Raw genomic sequence first — 17,127 nt, forward strand, 5'->3', positions numbered from 1 at the left:
GCCAGGCCTCATGAGTGCTGGTCCCTCATAGTCGGCCTGCACATGCCTTCCTTCCTCTTTAGGGTCTCTTTGGAGTCTAACAATTGACATCTACTGTGAAAGCGGTCATGCTAGTGCCCCTAGCATCCAAGGGAACAGAGAGTGATGTGAGCATGGCTACCAAATGGAGGACAGCTGTAGCCTCACTATGGTGGATATTTCAGTTTGCGTTTGGGCCTTGAACACAGACGTGGCATGAGACTTGCTAACTCCTCCCCTTATGTCTCAATATACTCAATAAGTTGCCTAGCTCTCTCCTTAACAAGGTTTCTAGAACCAAGGATATAATGACATTCTGTTAAAACACCAGGGTACCCACCCAATTGCATATGGAAAAGAAGATTTTTTTTTTTAAAAGGAAAAGAGGGAAGAAGCTGGGAGAGGCAAATAAAAACAATGTTTCTAATTAAAACCATCAATACTTAATTTCACCCTCAGAGACATTCAAAGGCCCCGATGACTCTAACTGTGCAGTCAGGGTTAATATTTAATACAACGTAGCATTATATTGGATTAAGTCTTGACTTAAAATATTGGATTTCTCAAGAATAATGGGACTCAAAAGGATTTTAGTTAAGAATGGTACCAAAGTGTTCACGAGCCTTTTACCGCCAAACCATAAGAAACCAGAGGCTCCTTGAAAACATCTTTGTCCTTGAGGTAAGTTACCTCGCTTCTTAAATCCCCGCCTTCCCTCATCCCAGGCTGTACATTAGCACTAAGTCATGTCATTCTCCTGACCTCTCAACTCTTTGAAAATTATTGCAAGATGAATGCTTCAGGCTTGGTAAATTGGAATCACTTCTCCTGATAATGATATAGATGCCATAGCTTTTTTGGCATTTCCCCACATTTCTTATTAGTTAGAGGTGCAGTCCTTCCGCACATTTATAATTGCCAGAGAGTTGAATTATCAAGGACCATGCTCTGTAGAGCTCACTGACTTCAATCATGTTGCATACACGTTCATGTCTCATAAGATGACCAAAAGGAAATCACACAACCTTTACAGTCTGTTTCCTTAAATGCAAAATGAGAAAGTTGCATAATATTTAATATCCATTACGCCTCTGAAATTCCAGCTTGCATATTATTTTCCTGTCACTTTCTGGTATTGATACAAATGAAGAGTAAATGATAAGCAAGTGAGTATGAGCTGGGTGTGGTGGCGCACGCCTTTAATCCCAGCACTCGGGAGGCAGAGGCAGGCGGATCGCTGTGAGTTTGAGGCCAGTCTGGTCTACAAAGTGAGTCCAGGATGGCCAAGGCTACACAGAGAAACCCTGTCTCGAAAAACAAAACAAAACAAAAAAGTAAGTAAGTATGGAGGAAAAGTACACACACACACACACACACACACACACACACACACACACACACCACAACCGTAGGCACCCAGAAAAGCCATAGGTGGATGAATCTGGTTTCAAAGCTTTGAGCTTTATTCATTCACATCAGAAAATTCAAAAGATCTAAACAGAATCATGTGGTGGTGAAATTTGGTTAGGTCGGCTTTCTATTACTAGTTGATATAAAAATATTGTTCTTACTGTCCCAAAACTGGGACAAATATTCTTAAAATGATAACTCAATGATATGATACTCAAGTCATTAGATTAATGATAAGACACAGAAAATGGTTATTTAAAAAAAATCTTCTAATTTGTCAGGAAAAAAAAATCAATATCCAAACATTAAGCTTAATGTACAAATCCTAGGCAAAGTTATTCAACACACATCTCTTTGGCACTTGCGCTCACTCAACATGAGGCCAAGCTACCTCCTCCTCCAGGAGGTACATAAATCTTTTTGCCCTTTGAGGTTGTTTTGAGCGTCCCCCAGATTATACCTGAACCCTGTAGCTTGGAATTCCAGATCTCTATCATCTAGCCTACAAAACGTTTTCCTTCTTCTTGCATTTTTCTCAGCACATGTCTTCCACCCACTCAACTCTTCTAATTTATGCCTCAGCGGAGCTCTCTGAAGTCATTTCGCTTTGCCTTTGCTCACCCTTCTCTCCCCTGTCCCTCTGCGGCCTTGCCTTCTTCAGTGTACACTAAGCTTGGTCACTGCTTCATGGCTTCCACGAAGCACTGGTGTTAAAACGATCCTTCCTTCCACCAACGGTACTAAGCAGCTTCTTTTTCTTTCTGTACTGACTACTGTGCTTTGTTTAGTGTCCATGTCTTGGTAGAACTACGAGCCTTTGAAGAACACACACAATGTGAAAGCTTATTCTACCTTTCCACCTCTCCTTTTCTTCCCCCTTTTCTTCTTATTTTCCAATCTCACTCCCCGCCACATTCCTTTCTTCCTGTTTTTAAGTTTCTCATAATTTATAAAGTAAATTTGGGAATCTAGGAAATAATCAATTGTCACTTTATAAATAAACATTGAAATATCAAAATCAGTAGCACAAACTTTGGGCTTTCTTTTCTACACACTTCTCTTATGTCCTATATGTGCCGGTTTGGAATTCTAATCTCACTCCAACATATCATTTGTGAGAATCCATAGTTTGAACACATGCATGCAACTGTAGATTCTACTTTTAAAGTCGATTTAGAAGTTTTTAAACAAGAACAGAAGCATTCTAAGAAATATAAATAAAGTAAGAGATTGTACTATCACTTGTTTAATTTCTTTCTTTTTAATAGCCATTCTTTGGTTGAGGGACATCTATGTATTTTCCAGATTTTTGATATTTTTAATAAAGCGGCTATGAACATAAAAAAATACCCTTAGAAACAGTCTGTAGTAAGGATTACAAGTTAAGTTAAGAAAGGACCTCAAAGCTAGGTATGGTAGAAAATGCCTTTAATCCCAGGAGTACGGAGGCAGAGGCAGGTGGATCTCTATGAGTTCGAAGCCAGCCTGGTCTGCAAATTGAGTTCTAGGACAGCCAGGACTGTTACACGGAGAAACCCTGTCTCAAAAAAAGCAAAACATTAATGATAAAAAGAAAGGACCAGGTGAATCGGCCAGACCAGGGCAGATAACGAATGACTTCACATGGGGGCTGCATCTGGCTAATGTTTGTTTTCCTACCTTTGCAGCTTCATTTCTTCAAAAAGGAGTTTATCTGTTTTTATGCAATAAGTTCCATTAAGTCCGTTATATTTTATAATTGTTTATAAATAAAATAAAAACCTACCCCTAAACTCAAAGCCAAGAAACTGAAAATCTCTTTTCATTTTAAAACTTATTTATCCTTCTAGGTTGTCCTCAAAATCGCAGGGGAATTTTGCAACTCTTTGGAATAATGTTCTTTCTTTTTTTTAAATTTTATTTATTTTAGGTATATGATTACTCTATTTACATATCAGAAGAGGGCATGAGATCACATTATAGACGGCTGTGAACCACACCACGTGGTTGCTGGGAATTGAACTCGGGACCTCTGGGAGAGCAGACAGTGCTCTTAACCACAGAGCCATCCCTCCAGCCCATGTTCTTTCTTTTATGCACCATAATCTTAGCACATCCACTGAAAGAACAAGCAGGACTTTATCCTCTTCTTATAAATCCTCCTGCTTTGCCTCAGGCCCCAGACTGCTAAAGGAATTCACAAACTACCTTTATTTCTGTTTTATAATTCAGGATGCTAGAAATACAACTTTATTGCTCACCCCCAGGCCCACTCTCTTATCCTAAATTGCAACCCAAACTGCTCTTTGTGTGTGTGTGTGTGTGTGTGTGTGTGTGTATTTTGGGGGGCGGGGTGGCTGTCAGTTACAGCTCTACTTCCTTGTCTCCACAGTTTCCTTTGGTAAAGAGCTATTTTTCTTTAGATGTCAGGACTCCAGCCATTTTGGATGTCTAGCCTCACTAGATCTTAGGTTTTCCATATGCTCAAGAATGGATCAGCATGGCAAGTACTTAGATTTCCCCCCATTGGCCACTGTGGCTTTAACTTTTCCACCTAGTTTTAAAGGTTAAGCGCCCCCCCAAAGGAGACTTATTAACACAGAGGCTGAGGCTCAGAGCTGAGGTTTGCAGCTTTGCCTGGCCTCCAAAACTGCCTTCTATAAGCCTATGATTTTCTCCTCTCCCTGAGCCCGGGGACGCTGTTACTGTGTCCCAGTTCACAGTTCTGTTGGACTCCTATAAACTCCTGGTGTCCACATCATTCTCAACCATCCTTGGTTCCTTTACTCACTGTCTTGCCAGTGGCACAGTTTGAGTTCCGCCTGGGCTCCCTTAAGTAACCAACTCAGAAATCCTTTTAGCCCTTCCGGCAATACCAATACTTCTTGCCAAACTCCAGCTAGGTAGGTTCTCCTGAGACTGTGGCTCAGCCCCTTTTCCTTTCATAAGACACCCCCACCCATGCCTCAGCCCTCGCGCCTCCCCACGACTCTGAGTAACCTTCTTCACACATTTCCTGAGAGCAGTCACTGGGCATTCTTCTTGCATCCTTCTGCCTCCCTAGTCCAGCGCCACAGTCACTCTGCGCCTTGCGCGCTAGGTACAGCTAACAGCCGCTAAGCTGGGCGGGGCGCTCAGGTCTGAGCGGAACTCTTCGCGCTCCTCCTGAGCGACAGCCTCTGGGTGTCCGTGGTCCAGCGCAGTAGCGATCCTGGTTCCGCGGACCCGCAAATCCTCAGGCCACCAGCCGCTCACCCCAGAAGCAGGTGCAAACAGAGAGAGTGTACTGGAGCCCTGCAGCTAGGCGGCTTTCCTCTCATTCAAAAGAGGACCCTCCTGCTGGCCTCTCTGCCCACTGGCCGCTGGGTCCGGAGCATCCTTAACCCTCAGCGCGAAGTGGAGATGCAGGAGAGGCTGAAGAGGGAGCTCAGCTCCTGAGACTGCGCCAGCTGGCACCATGCGCTTGTGGCCTTTGCCTCTCATCGTGGTCCCTGGCTTACTACAGCTGGTGAGTGCGCGGTCTGCGGTGCTGCACAGGTGCCGGGATAGTTTAAGTGGGAAATCCTCTTCCATAACGGACTTGGGAGCTAAGGTGCTCTCAAGCATCTCAGGCTGTGACTCAGATTGCTTTGCTATTGATGAAGAAGAAAGGAGAGAGAGAGAGAGAGAGAGAGAGAGAGAGAGAGAGAGAGAGAGAGAGAGAGAGAGAGGAGAGCGAGGAGGAGGCGAGGAGAGAGAGGCGAGAGAGAGAGAGAGAGAGAGAGAGAGAGAGAGAGAGGAGTGGAAGGGGTTAGTGAGGGTTTGGGTTCAAAGACCTTCCTGCAGTCCAGAGACAGGGGCTTGGCAGCTCCGTTTTGCCCAGGTGACTGCTGTGAACACTTCTTCCAAAGCAGGGGTCCATTTTAGATAAAGACTGATTTTAGGGGCAGCTGGATTTCACACAGTGTTCCATCTAGCAGTGGGAACCGAAATGGCCTTTCTACTCGCTAGAGATGCAATATATAACTTTGACGGCCAACTTCGTGGGATCAGCAGCCAGCTGGATCCACGGGCCCACATCTCACTGCCTGAACCACTGTGACTGCAGAGCAAACTGTGGGATGTTAAGAGATAGTTCAGGGTGCGCTAGCGAACCTCAGGCTGCCATTCAGGATTCCCTAGGTTTCTGGAAGGAGGGTACACTTTATCTTTTCCTGGTTATTGTATTTAAGGTGGACCCCAACGTAAAATCTTTTAAAAGTAACTTGACGCACAATAGCAGAAATGGGTTGCTGGCTTCTTCCGTCCCTGCCAGGTTTCTCCTGGTCACTTGGTGCCAGGAGTAGTGAGAGTGACCGGCCTTTCCTTGATTCCAGGGCTTATTTGGTCCGGACACTTTAGGTTTTATTTGCTTGCCATGGGTTGTTAGAAACAAGGGCAACACTTGCAAGTGCTTGCAGAATAAAGACCACTTCTTTTTCCTCATTCTTTTAGAGGAAAGACCAAGTCATGTGTATATATATATATATTATATATATATATATATATATATATATATATATATATATATAGAGAGAGAGAGAGAGGAGAGAGAGAGAGAGAGAGGCAGGCACTTTGCAAGTGGTGAGGGTGAAACAGACTCCGAAGGTGAGGAGGTTTAAGCAGAGACTTAATTCACCTGCACACCTTTGAATGAGAAAATTGTCCTTAGCATCAAGAAGAAATGTGGTATGGTCTTTGAATGGGCCACCACTTTAAAATAAAAGTTTTAGGTGTCTGAGATGGTTGCCTATGATCTCCAGTATCATGTGCTCAAAAATTTTATTCACAATTCCAATAAAAGTGATCCAACAAAACAGCTCTTGTACCACGTGCAAAGGGAAAAACCTTGGGCAAATGGGCTGCTTTAATGGAGTCTTCAGTACAGCCTCGCGAATCTCAGCTGGTTAATTTTACATTAGGCGATCATGGACTGTATATGTGTTCCATAAGCACCATGTTAGGTCTCCAAAGATGAGTAAATGTGTTTAGGGATGCCACGGGGGGAAAGTTCTATCAGCACCAATACCGGAAATGTTAGCTCGCCCCTCTTCCACCAGGGAGTGAGAAATACTATGGAAGGGATGACATATACCCCTCAAGAGCTGGATTCTAATGTTACAACATAGGTTGACTGATTAGTTTTTAAATTTGAATTCGAATTGGTTTTTGGATTGTACTGGTATTGTAATTTTTTTTTTTTTTTTTTTTTTTTTTTTTTTTTTTTTTTTTTTTTTTGCGTGGAGCACTTCATCATTGGAAGTGAATCCGGGAGCTGCAGCTCTGTGATAAGCACACAGTCCTTAGCTGCCATCCTCCAGGACAATAAAAGCCTGTTTAGAGTCTACACATTCTCTGAGCTGTTCCTAGCCATATACAAGCCAAGAATGATGTAAAGGGAAAGAAAAGCAGCTGAGCAGGGCAGAGCCACATAAAAACACTCCCAATCTCACTATATAGCCCACCAAGCTGAGTTCACAAAATACATAAAAATTTGCTGCTTGCATAGTTCATAGTTCTGTTATTCACAGATGATGTTAAACTTCTTAATTAAATCCTAAGAGCAAATAGATTTAAAAGGTAAATAGACTTGAAATGTAGTATTTATTCTATAGGAATCATATGTCCTGGAAAGCCATGCCCTATGCAGAAGGCAGGTGCTTGCCCGACACACATTTATATAGAGATATATTTTATAAAAGTCTTATATAGAGCCATGTAAAATTTGTTAGAGGGATAGACTTGGAATTAGAGTTAGACTTTTTTTTTCACTGACAGCCTAAAGAATATTCTTTAAAAATATTTTAAATGTGAATATTGAATTTCTTTGAGTACACTGACAATTACTTAAATGAAAATTCTCTGCTTAATGTGAAAACAGTTGTAAAAAGTTGGGTTTAAATAAGTATTCAATTACAGTATTTCTCAAATAGTGAAAATTCTCACTTATTTTATGAGAAATTTTAAAGATTAAATAAACTGAGTTGATAAATGTTGCAGGGAGCCTATGGGAAAAATGTGTCCATGCTCCCTACACCTTTGCGCAGTTTTCATGGTCTATAGTCAGTCTTTTTAGCATGTTACTACACCTAATTAATGGGATTACTAGGGACATGGACAATCTGAATGCTCATTTTACAATTTTACATGTATTTTTTCTTGATATTCTTATTCAGTATAAGAAAAAAGAAACACTGTTTCTTTTCTCTCACTTTATGAGGAAAATTAGCATGTGGAATTAATAGCATAATAAAAGGAGTGTTGTTTCATGACATGACTCCACCAGACGTCAAATTCTTACAGGTTTGTTAGATAATTCTGGACTCACAAAAAGGGTGATTTTAATTTTCAGTAAAATGCAAGCTGGTATATAAATTGCATTTGAATAAATAAATAATTAATCTAGTTTAATGTAAAATCTAGCAAAGATTTAAAAACACGTGTTATTCCAAATTGTTTCTCTGTTCATTACATTATAACCAGGCAACTCCTAGAGTCCTATAAAATCAGAATACTTGAAGGATAATATTTTGTGCGTTCATGCTTATTATTGATATCACATCAGTTGTATTTACTAAGCGTATTTTTGCCAACTTAGTTAATTTATAATTGTAATATTTATTTAGTGTGATTGTCTTATGCTTTCTTTTGTATTATCCAGAAGTGATAACTCATCACTGTCTTCCATTTATCAATGACAATTTTCCTCATACAGTTTGATCAATAAACATCAAAATGACATTTTCCAGTCTGGGATCAATAGTTATCTTTTGTCCAGATGACTGCGCAGAAAAAAAAATCATATCAAGCCTAAGATTTAGAGGGATCTTGACTTTCAGACCAACTCTCCTTATGAGCACCATTAATTTGGTACTTTAAAAAAATGTGCCCTTGTACCCCACTAAAAGTTGTGTCTCTCTGGACTATTTTGAGATTTTTCTATGTGATCCAGCTTTAAGTAGCTGACTCCTTTTGTCAGTTTAGTATGTTGTCTAAGAGATTTCAAACAGAAAAGAAAGTCTTGCTTAATCTTTGTTTTCTGTGTTTCCTCAATTTTCTTTTCTTTTCCCTTCCTTCCTTCCTTCTTTCCTTCCTTCCTTCCTTCCTTTGTTTCTTTCTTTTCTTGTCCGATAAGTGGTCAAGTTACACTGTGGCATAAAATGTGTAACTCTTGCAATCACATGAATGAAGAGCCACTAGGCTTGTCATGTACAATATGATGTGTCAACGTGTACCTTATAATGCACTGTCCAACATTTATATATTAAATAGCTAATTAAGACACCATAAATGAGCTAGTTAGCTAGTGGTAACAATCAAAGGTGAAAATAAACAAGTCACAGATCTGTGGCTTTTTATGAAAGCTACAAAATTGTCGCTAATTGGTAGTAGTCTGTAGCTGCAACATTGCTGGGTAATATTTGGAAAAAGAATTATAGCTGTACACCCTGAAGCCAACAGCCAGGGGCTGTATCAGCATTTTTGTAAGGAAGCTCATTTTTATCTTAGCCATAAGTGTTTTTGCTAGTTTTAAGCTGGTACTTAATATCTTGATTTTGAAGTAGGTTATTTTGAAGCTTCTTTGAAAAATCATTCTGAGTGATTTTGAATATTCATCTATGTGAGGTTACCTTTTGGGCATTGTTATTGCCATGATATTTTATTCAACAAACTAATTTTTGCATTGATCTGGTCACTAAATTAACAGGCAAATCTTACAGTTTTGATTTGTACATAGTTGCAATTTAAAGAGTGTTATTCTAAATTTATTTTATTTATTGTATAAGATGATGTCTTCCAATTAGCATGTTTGTTAGACAGTTGTATGATTTTTAATACATTTTTTTATTTTTAATTGTATCAAACCAGGTATTCTCGTCATGTTTTTATGACGTTTACTCAGATTCTCTTTAAATGTTTTATTACTGATGATATGGCCAATGATGAAGATCGTAACTCATTTTTTTAGCTTAAAATCCTGGACCAAAAAAAAAAAAAAAAAAGCAATCTATAATAACTTGCAGGATAAAATTTTATACTATAGAAAAAAATCTAACATATTACTGATCGAGAACTCCAACTTTATGTTACTTTAATTTGCGAGTATTTTAATATGGATCCACAAACATCTGTCTGGTTCACTAAGCTGTGTGATGAACATCATTATGAAAATGTTTCTTTGTAAACACACAATCTAAAATGAGTGTTTTCTTATTTTAGTCTAAATGCTATGGGAGGAATTTTTTTCATAATGAATTAATTTAAGAAGTTGCTGTTAGTCTTTAATGACATTATTGTCATTTCTTCTTTCGACACATAGACCAGTGCTAAGAGAATAGAATGTTCTGTCAAGCCAAACCACAATGACATCCAAGCATCAGATTGGCATATGTTTTTATGTTCACGGATTTCAACAATTCATCACATTTTTTCCTGCCAATTAAGAGTGAGAGACATAAGATACTTTAAATATTTCCATTCCTGTTCTGAAAAGGACACTGGACACTGTGTCAAAAGACTTGAATTCTCCTTCCAAATCAATTAAACATTTAACAAACATTGCTACCTATTTTTACCCAGATTTTGTACCGAGACTATCACAAACATTGTGCAACAGCGTTAAACAATGGTTCCAGATGTAAGCGGGGGTGAGGAGGAGGAGGGGCTTGGGAAGCTCACTGAACAGCTACAGAGACTCTCCTGTAAAAATGAAATTATCACGATAAAGGAAAAACAGCTATTTCTAAGATTTACTCTCAAGAATACCTTTTGAAAGTGATTCTCGTTTTTCTTTTTTAAGAACCATGTCTTCCTTGGTACGGTTCTGAACGCCTGTAATCCCAGCACTCAAAGGCAGATGGATCTCTGTGAGTGTGAGGCCAGCCTGGTCTACAACACAAGACCAGGACAGCCAAAGCTACACAGAGAAACCCTCTTTCAAACAATCAAACAAAGAAACACATCTTTAGTTTTTGTACAATTCTACTACATCTTAGATACAAACATTGATTTAAATAATGATTTACATGTAAATGAGACATACTTAGAAGTGTATTTTAGAACAATCTGAGGCTGATGACTCCTCTCTCTGCTTATGGAAAAAAGAAAATGTAGTCTAAGTGAAAGAAATGAACACGTATTAAGTATTTAATTAGCAAAATCAACAAAATTTAAATTATAATAGTACTTTCAAGTGTTATGTCATCTTAAAATTTTAAACTACTAACATTTACTCATTTCTTTCATTTAAATAAAAAGTGAACTGACACTCAAATGCTGATTACTTAATTAAATAATTTGTAACTTGCTAGAATTTTACAACCAGAAAACTAGCCAATGGCTTCTGTATGCCCCAGCAGAACACCTGAATTTAAATTGGAAATACCCTTAATTTCAAAAAAACTTTAGAATTTCAAGTACAAATGTCACAAAATTTAAAAAAGTAAGGCCAGCAACAATTCTAACATGATACCTATCAAATGTAGAGAAAAACATCAGCCAGTGTAACTTTAGGAAATAATAATAAAAGGAAATATATAAATTAGTCTCCGGGTTTGTTTCTTTAGTGAATATCTTAAATATCTTCAATAGTAAAACTTGACTATGTAATACTTCTGAGTTTGGACCAAATACACTGAATTAAAGGGTATAAAAAGTTTTATACACACTGTTTTGTAAAACTGTTCAAGATTACGATTTTTAAAATTATCATACATAAAAGTCAAAATAGTTATTCCCTCTAAACAATAAAATAAGAAATAACGTAGGTTAATGTAGAAATACCCCATGTGCAATTTCTGCTGCTTTTTATGAGGAGCTTGATGTCTCTTCCAGATTTCTTCTCAGTTTGTTCCAGGTTTGATGGTGAAGGTGACCGATGTGTCTGAACCGGCATATTTTGCATAGTTCGATAAGTGATTGGAAAGTGAAATAAATCACTTAACATTTTGTAGTGACTGTAATATGTATTAACGAAATTCTGCATTTGAGTAATCCAGGCCAGGAGTTGTTTGGAAGCACGTTAAAGAGATTGGCTGTTGAAATAGAAACGGAAGCAGAATTCAAAGGCGTGTTGCTCTTGAGATGATGACTCAGCAGTCCTGGCCTCAGTTTCTACGCCCATAGATCAGTATCCGTGTCCATTTGCTGTTCATTTTAACTTATTTTTGCTGCCAATTCTTATTCAACATGTTCAAAGCCAAGCATGTATCTTTGAATCCGCCATTTTGATACGTTTGCTAACATGTCATGGTGTAATGGACTATACAGTTTGAAAAACTCTTGCATGTACTTTAGTTCATGACCGTCTTCACAGTGACCCTAAAAACTGAGCAGAGTGGTGGATGATTCATCCGCTTAGTGGGTGAAGAAACAAACGGGACAAATGTCCCACAGATACAAATTGCCGTTATGGGTTTGTTGCCAACTACAACTCCTGGTTCACGGCACCGTCCATTTGCAGCCAATTGTGGGGTCCGTGACGAACGCCATCTTTATAAAACACTCAGAATTGAAACTCAGGAAAATGAAATTGAGAGGAATTTCTCTGAAAGACCCTGTTATGCACAGACGCCACACTAAACTGACTGACTCTTTTGTCCGGTAATAGGTTAAACAAATCTTGCAATAACGTCAAACGAGTTAAATAAAACATACATACGCTACAGAGCGTTTCCCTGAATCTCGAGTTCTAACTTGCCTTTGACTTTACCAAGTCTATATCCTAATGCTTTCCTCTTTATATACAGTTTTCACATTTCATTGACGGCTGAGTAAATGAGCTTCCAGTTAGGATCAACAGAGGATTTCAGAGCCCCTGACTTTAAGATCTGTCCTGTGCTGCTTCAGCTAGGGACAGGTGGATAGCAAAAAGGACATGCGCAAAGGTGGCAGGAAGTCTGACGTTCTGGTGAACAGGGGAGAGCTGAGGAGAAGCCGCAGGCCACGGGGCTGTCTGTAGATAACCACACTCGTGCAGGATGTTAACAAATTTTGTTTTTCTGTTAGCACACTACTATTACTCTCCCTTTCCCAGTACTTATGAAATCACATTTTATTATAAGTGTAACACATTTTTTGATGCTTTGGAGACACACTTCAGTCTGAATCCCGGGTAGCTTTCCCTTCGTTTGGACCAGTAGCTGGCAGATACCACAGAGTGGAAAGCCTTACTCTTTTGTCTGTAAAGCTCTGAAGTGTAAGAGATACTCAGGTTGTTTTTTTGCAGCAGTAGGCTAAAGCTGTCCTCTGTGGGGCTTTGCCTGCAGCCACTCCTCATTGGCGTTCTCTCATTTTCACCTATGCACATCCAGGGAAGTGTTTACTGGAGAAATCGCTTGTACTTAAGTGCTTGTTTTAGTTTTTCTTTAATATTCAGAAAATTTTAAATACCCACTAATCTTGTCCCTGCTTAGGGTAATTATTAATGTTATAATGATATTTTTCTAGATATTAATATGCATGTTTTATCACAATGTAATGTATAGCATAATGTTTTCCTACATGTCAGTATAATGCAGTGATAACTTTGGATTTTTTTCATATTGTATAGCGCTATACTAGGTTTGAGAATTCATAGTGTTCACAGCATTGTTTTACCAAAATATATTTAAGCAATCCATAATTAATATTTAGAATTTTTATGTTTACAAAACATTTATAAGTATACCTATAAAAATTCTAAAAATGAGGGTGCTGGCTTAATGCTGAAAATGAGTTGCTTGAATTTTCTTAAACATATTCTTTTTTGTTTTTGTTTTTTTTTTTTCAAGACAAGATTTCTCTGTGAAGCCTTGGCTGTCCTGGGCTCACTTTGTAGACCAGGCTGGCCTCGAACTCACAGCGATCCACCTGCCTCTGTCTCCCGAGTGTTGGGATTAAATACATTTTTTCTAATGATTTTAACAGTATTTAATACTACTCACAATGTAAGCAAATGTCTATATTGATATCTTTTTGTAAATACACCAATCTATTGCACTTCATTGTTTTAAAATTTTATTACAATTATATGTATGTCAGGGATATACACATGCCAGAGGCAGTTTTTCCACCATGTCTATGGTGGTAATCAAACTGAGGTTGTCAAACTTTGCAGCAAATACATTTACCTTCTTAACATTTTACCAATCCTTACGTGTGCTGGGCATTGTGTATTAGGTGTGAGGGGGGAGTTTTATTGTGTGCACAGTCATTTTAAATATTCTATTTTCAGTTGATTTATTTATTATCTTTATATTTCACAGTTTCTTTTTAATATTGCAGTGGAACTTTTATTATTCTTGTATATTTTATACATTTAGACTGTTAGGAATCATATTTATATACCTGATATTTTGGAACTATTTTCACTGTAATTTAAGAAATTTTAATAATTTCTTTATTAACTTTATACCTGTTGCATTTATATATCAAATTATTATTATTATTATTATTATTAGTTTGTTTTTGGTTTTCAAGACAGGGTTTCTCTGTGTTGCCTTGCCTGTCTTGGGCTCACTTTGTAGACCAGGCTGGCCTCGAAATCACAGAGATCCACCTGCCTCTGCCTCCTGTGTGCTGGGATTAAAGGCACACACCACCATTCTGGCCAAATTATTATTTTTAATAATTTGTTTTTAATTTTACTAGATTTTATTTTTCAACATGTCATATCATTTGCAAATAATCTTTTATTTGGGTCTTTCTGTTGAACATTATGTTTCATTAAGTTTAGTTTTCTTGCTACAAGAGGTAAGCCCTTAAATATTGTTGAATGAAAGTGAAAGTCAGCATTGTTCCCAGGTTTCCAAATTTAATGAACATATTGGTAAATATATTTTGAGTTTCTGAGACTTTATCAAGGTAAACATACATTTTATAGGTCATATCAAAGTGAATTTATTTCAGGAACATATAATAATTTGAGGTGCTAGTTAAATATTTTTTAATGTATTCAGATTACAACTCAATTGTAATCCCATCACTTATATCCTCCGGTTCCTCCCTCCCTCCCTCCCGCTTTCACCCTATTCCCCTTCCCTAGGTCTAAGTCCTAGGGGGGCCTCCTCCCCCACTATATGGTCATAGGCTATCAAGTCTCATCTTGGTAGCCTGCTTATTCTTTCTTTGAGTGCCATCAGGCCTCCCCACCAGGGGGAGGTGGTCAAATATGGGGCACCAGAGTTCAGATCAGAGTCAGTTCCTGCTCTCCACATAACTGTGGAGAATGTCCTGTCCATTGGCTAGATCAGAGTAGGGGTTCAACGTTTACTATTGTATTGTCCTTGGTTAGTACATTAGTTTGAGCAGACTCCCCTGGGCCCCAATCCACCCATCACGATGTTCTTCTTGCAGGTTTCTAGGACAATCTAGGTCCTTCTATTTCCCCATCTCCTATATTTCTCTTACCTAGAGTCCCAGTGGGATGTCCTTACATCAGTCCTACTCTCGTGGTAAGTGAAGACTTTCATGGGACATGCTTTTTGGGCTAATGCCCAATAATAAGTGAGTATATACCATGTGAGTCTTTCTGATTCTGGGTTAACTCACTCAGTATGCCCATCTCTAGTTCCATCCATTTGTCTTCAGATTTTGGGATTTCCTTGTTTTTAATAGCTGCGTAGTATTCTATTAAATGTACCACAGTTTCTTTATTCATTCTTCAACTGAGGGACATTTAGGCTGTTTCCAGGTTCTGGCTATTATGAATAAGGCTGCTATGAACATGGTTGAGCATATGTCCTTGTTGTGTGGAGGAGCAGGACTCCACAGCCCATGTTCTTGTAGCTTCTTGTTTTTTATTCTTCCACAAGAATGGACTCTGAAGCTCTTCTTACAGCACTTAAGTGACTTTTCTTAGTTACAGAAGGGAATAGTGTGTCACGCTGTGGAAGATGTAGCAGCAGGCACAGATAACATGGCAGCAGGAACATGATTGCAGGCTGGTTAGACTGATCAGTATTTGGTACTGCTCAGATCCCACTGTCCATTTATGCAATTGATAACCTTGGCCAGGTAGTGGTGCCACCCACTGTGAGTAGGTCTTCCCTCTTTGATTTGTGCAATAATCTCCACAGAAATGGTCCATCCCATGGGTGATTTTGGACTCTCTCAAACCACGCCAGAGAGTGAATATATTTATTCAGCTTTTCCTTGCGACAACTGCACAGTTTGCAGTTGTTTTAGACTCATCTATCCGCATCCCCGCAATATCCACTTAGACTCAGAATCTGGAATTTCTTTTCAAATTCCTCTACAACAAACTGTTTGTTATTTTCCATCCTATGGCATTTTATCATGTCTGGTACATCTTCTGTGTGCCCAGTGTCCACACGAATATTTCACCAGCACAGAATCATCTTTGTTAAACTTTCTTTTGATTTACTGTGACATTCCACTAAGAAGGAGATTGGGGTATGTACGTATGTATGTATGTATGTATGTATGTACATATGTATGTATGTATGTATGTATGTATGTATGTATGTATGTACTTACTTATTTAACAAGTCACTTTAAACTTCTCTCCCGAAGCATGGGAGAATGGGGAAATAGAAGGATCCAGCAGAGGGTCCTAGAACCAGAAGAACATTATGATGGGGCAGATCTGGGCCCAGGGGTCCCGCTCAAACTATGGCACAAGCCAAGGACAATACGTGCAGTAAACTTTGAACCCCTACCCAGATCTAGCCAATGGACAGGACATTCTCCACAGTTGAGTGGAGAGTGGGGACTGACTTTCACATGAACTCTGGTGCCCCATATTTGACCATGCCCCCTGGATGGGGAGACCTGGTGGCACTCAGGGGAAGCATAGCAGGCTACCAAGAAGAGACTTGATACCCTATGAGCATATACAGGGGGAGGAGGTCCCCCTCAGTCACAGTCATAGGGGAGAGGAGTAGGGGGAAAGCGAGAGGGAGGGAGGAATTGGAGGATACAAGGGATGGGATAACAATTGAGATGTAGTATGGATGAATTAATAAAATATTTTTAAAAACTTCTCTCCATGGATTTTCTAGACTTAAATATTTCAGCCAGGACTCATTGCACAGGTAACTTTAGCTAGGCCTGCATACATAATGCTTTTTGAATATTTCAGAATGGAATAAAGAACATATTTTGGTATCAGATTGGCTTTCGTAGCATTGTTAGTCAATCTAATGAATCTCACTCTTTCTCCTTATGAAAATTAATGTGCAACATTTTCAAAGAGTTATAGTAATTATATATGAAAGCATAACATACCTGATATTGCATTAACTCAACAAATGTCAATTCTTTTTTCCACATGTACTAGCAAAATTATTTCTCTGAAATCAATGAAAAATTGATTTTGACTAATGTATACACAGAAGAAATTCATTTTAAATGGTTGGCTCCTGGGAAATAGACAGAAATGAGCTATGTTGAGAACAGAATACAAGGCTCAGATATATTAGTTATAAAACAACTAAATGATGAATAAAGGACAGCCAGTTTACTATGTATTCTCTTTATTAGATTCACATCTAGGCTGAGAGGGCATTGTTGGTTAGGTTGCATGTTTTGTATGAGAATGGTAGGACTCTGAAGAGCAGTACTACAAAACCAAGATAGTCTGTACTGTGTGGGCCTATTAAAGAACTTGTAATTTTCATGCCTACTGAAAATAACAGGTACTAGTAACTTCAGAGAAGGCAGATTCTGACCTTCCATACAAGCCAGCATGGCCTCCTGCTC

The 17,127-nt window shown here is 38.7% G+C and overlaps 1 protein-coding gene across 1 annotated transcript in view; it reads left to right on the forward strand.

Moving 5' to 3' along the window:
- Positions 1 to 4,331: 4,331 nt before the first annotated feature.
- Positions 4,332 to 17,127, forward strand: part of Nxph2 (neurexophilin 2) — a 71,888-nt gene continuing 59,092 nt past the window's right edge. The window contains exon 1 of the mRNA XM_051167015.1: positions 4,332 to 4,915. Within this exon, the coding sequence (XP_051022972.1) occupies positions 4,865 to 4,915 (51 nt within the window). The 5' untranslated portion in view covers positions 4,332 to 4,864. The remainder of the gene's footprint in view (positions 4,916 to 17,127) is intronic.

The sequence above is a fragment of the Acomys russatus genome, chromosome 24 (assembly GCF_903995435.1).
Source record: "Acomys russatus chromosome 24, mAcoRus1.1, whole genome shotgun sequence".
Taxonomy (NCBI): domain Eukaryota; kingdom Metazoa; phylum Chordata; class Mammalia; order Rodentia; family Muridae; genus Acomys; species Acomys russatus.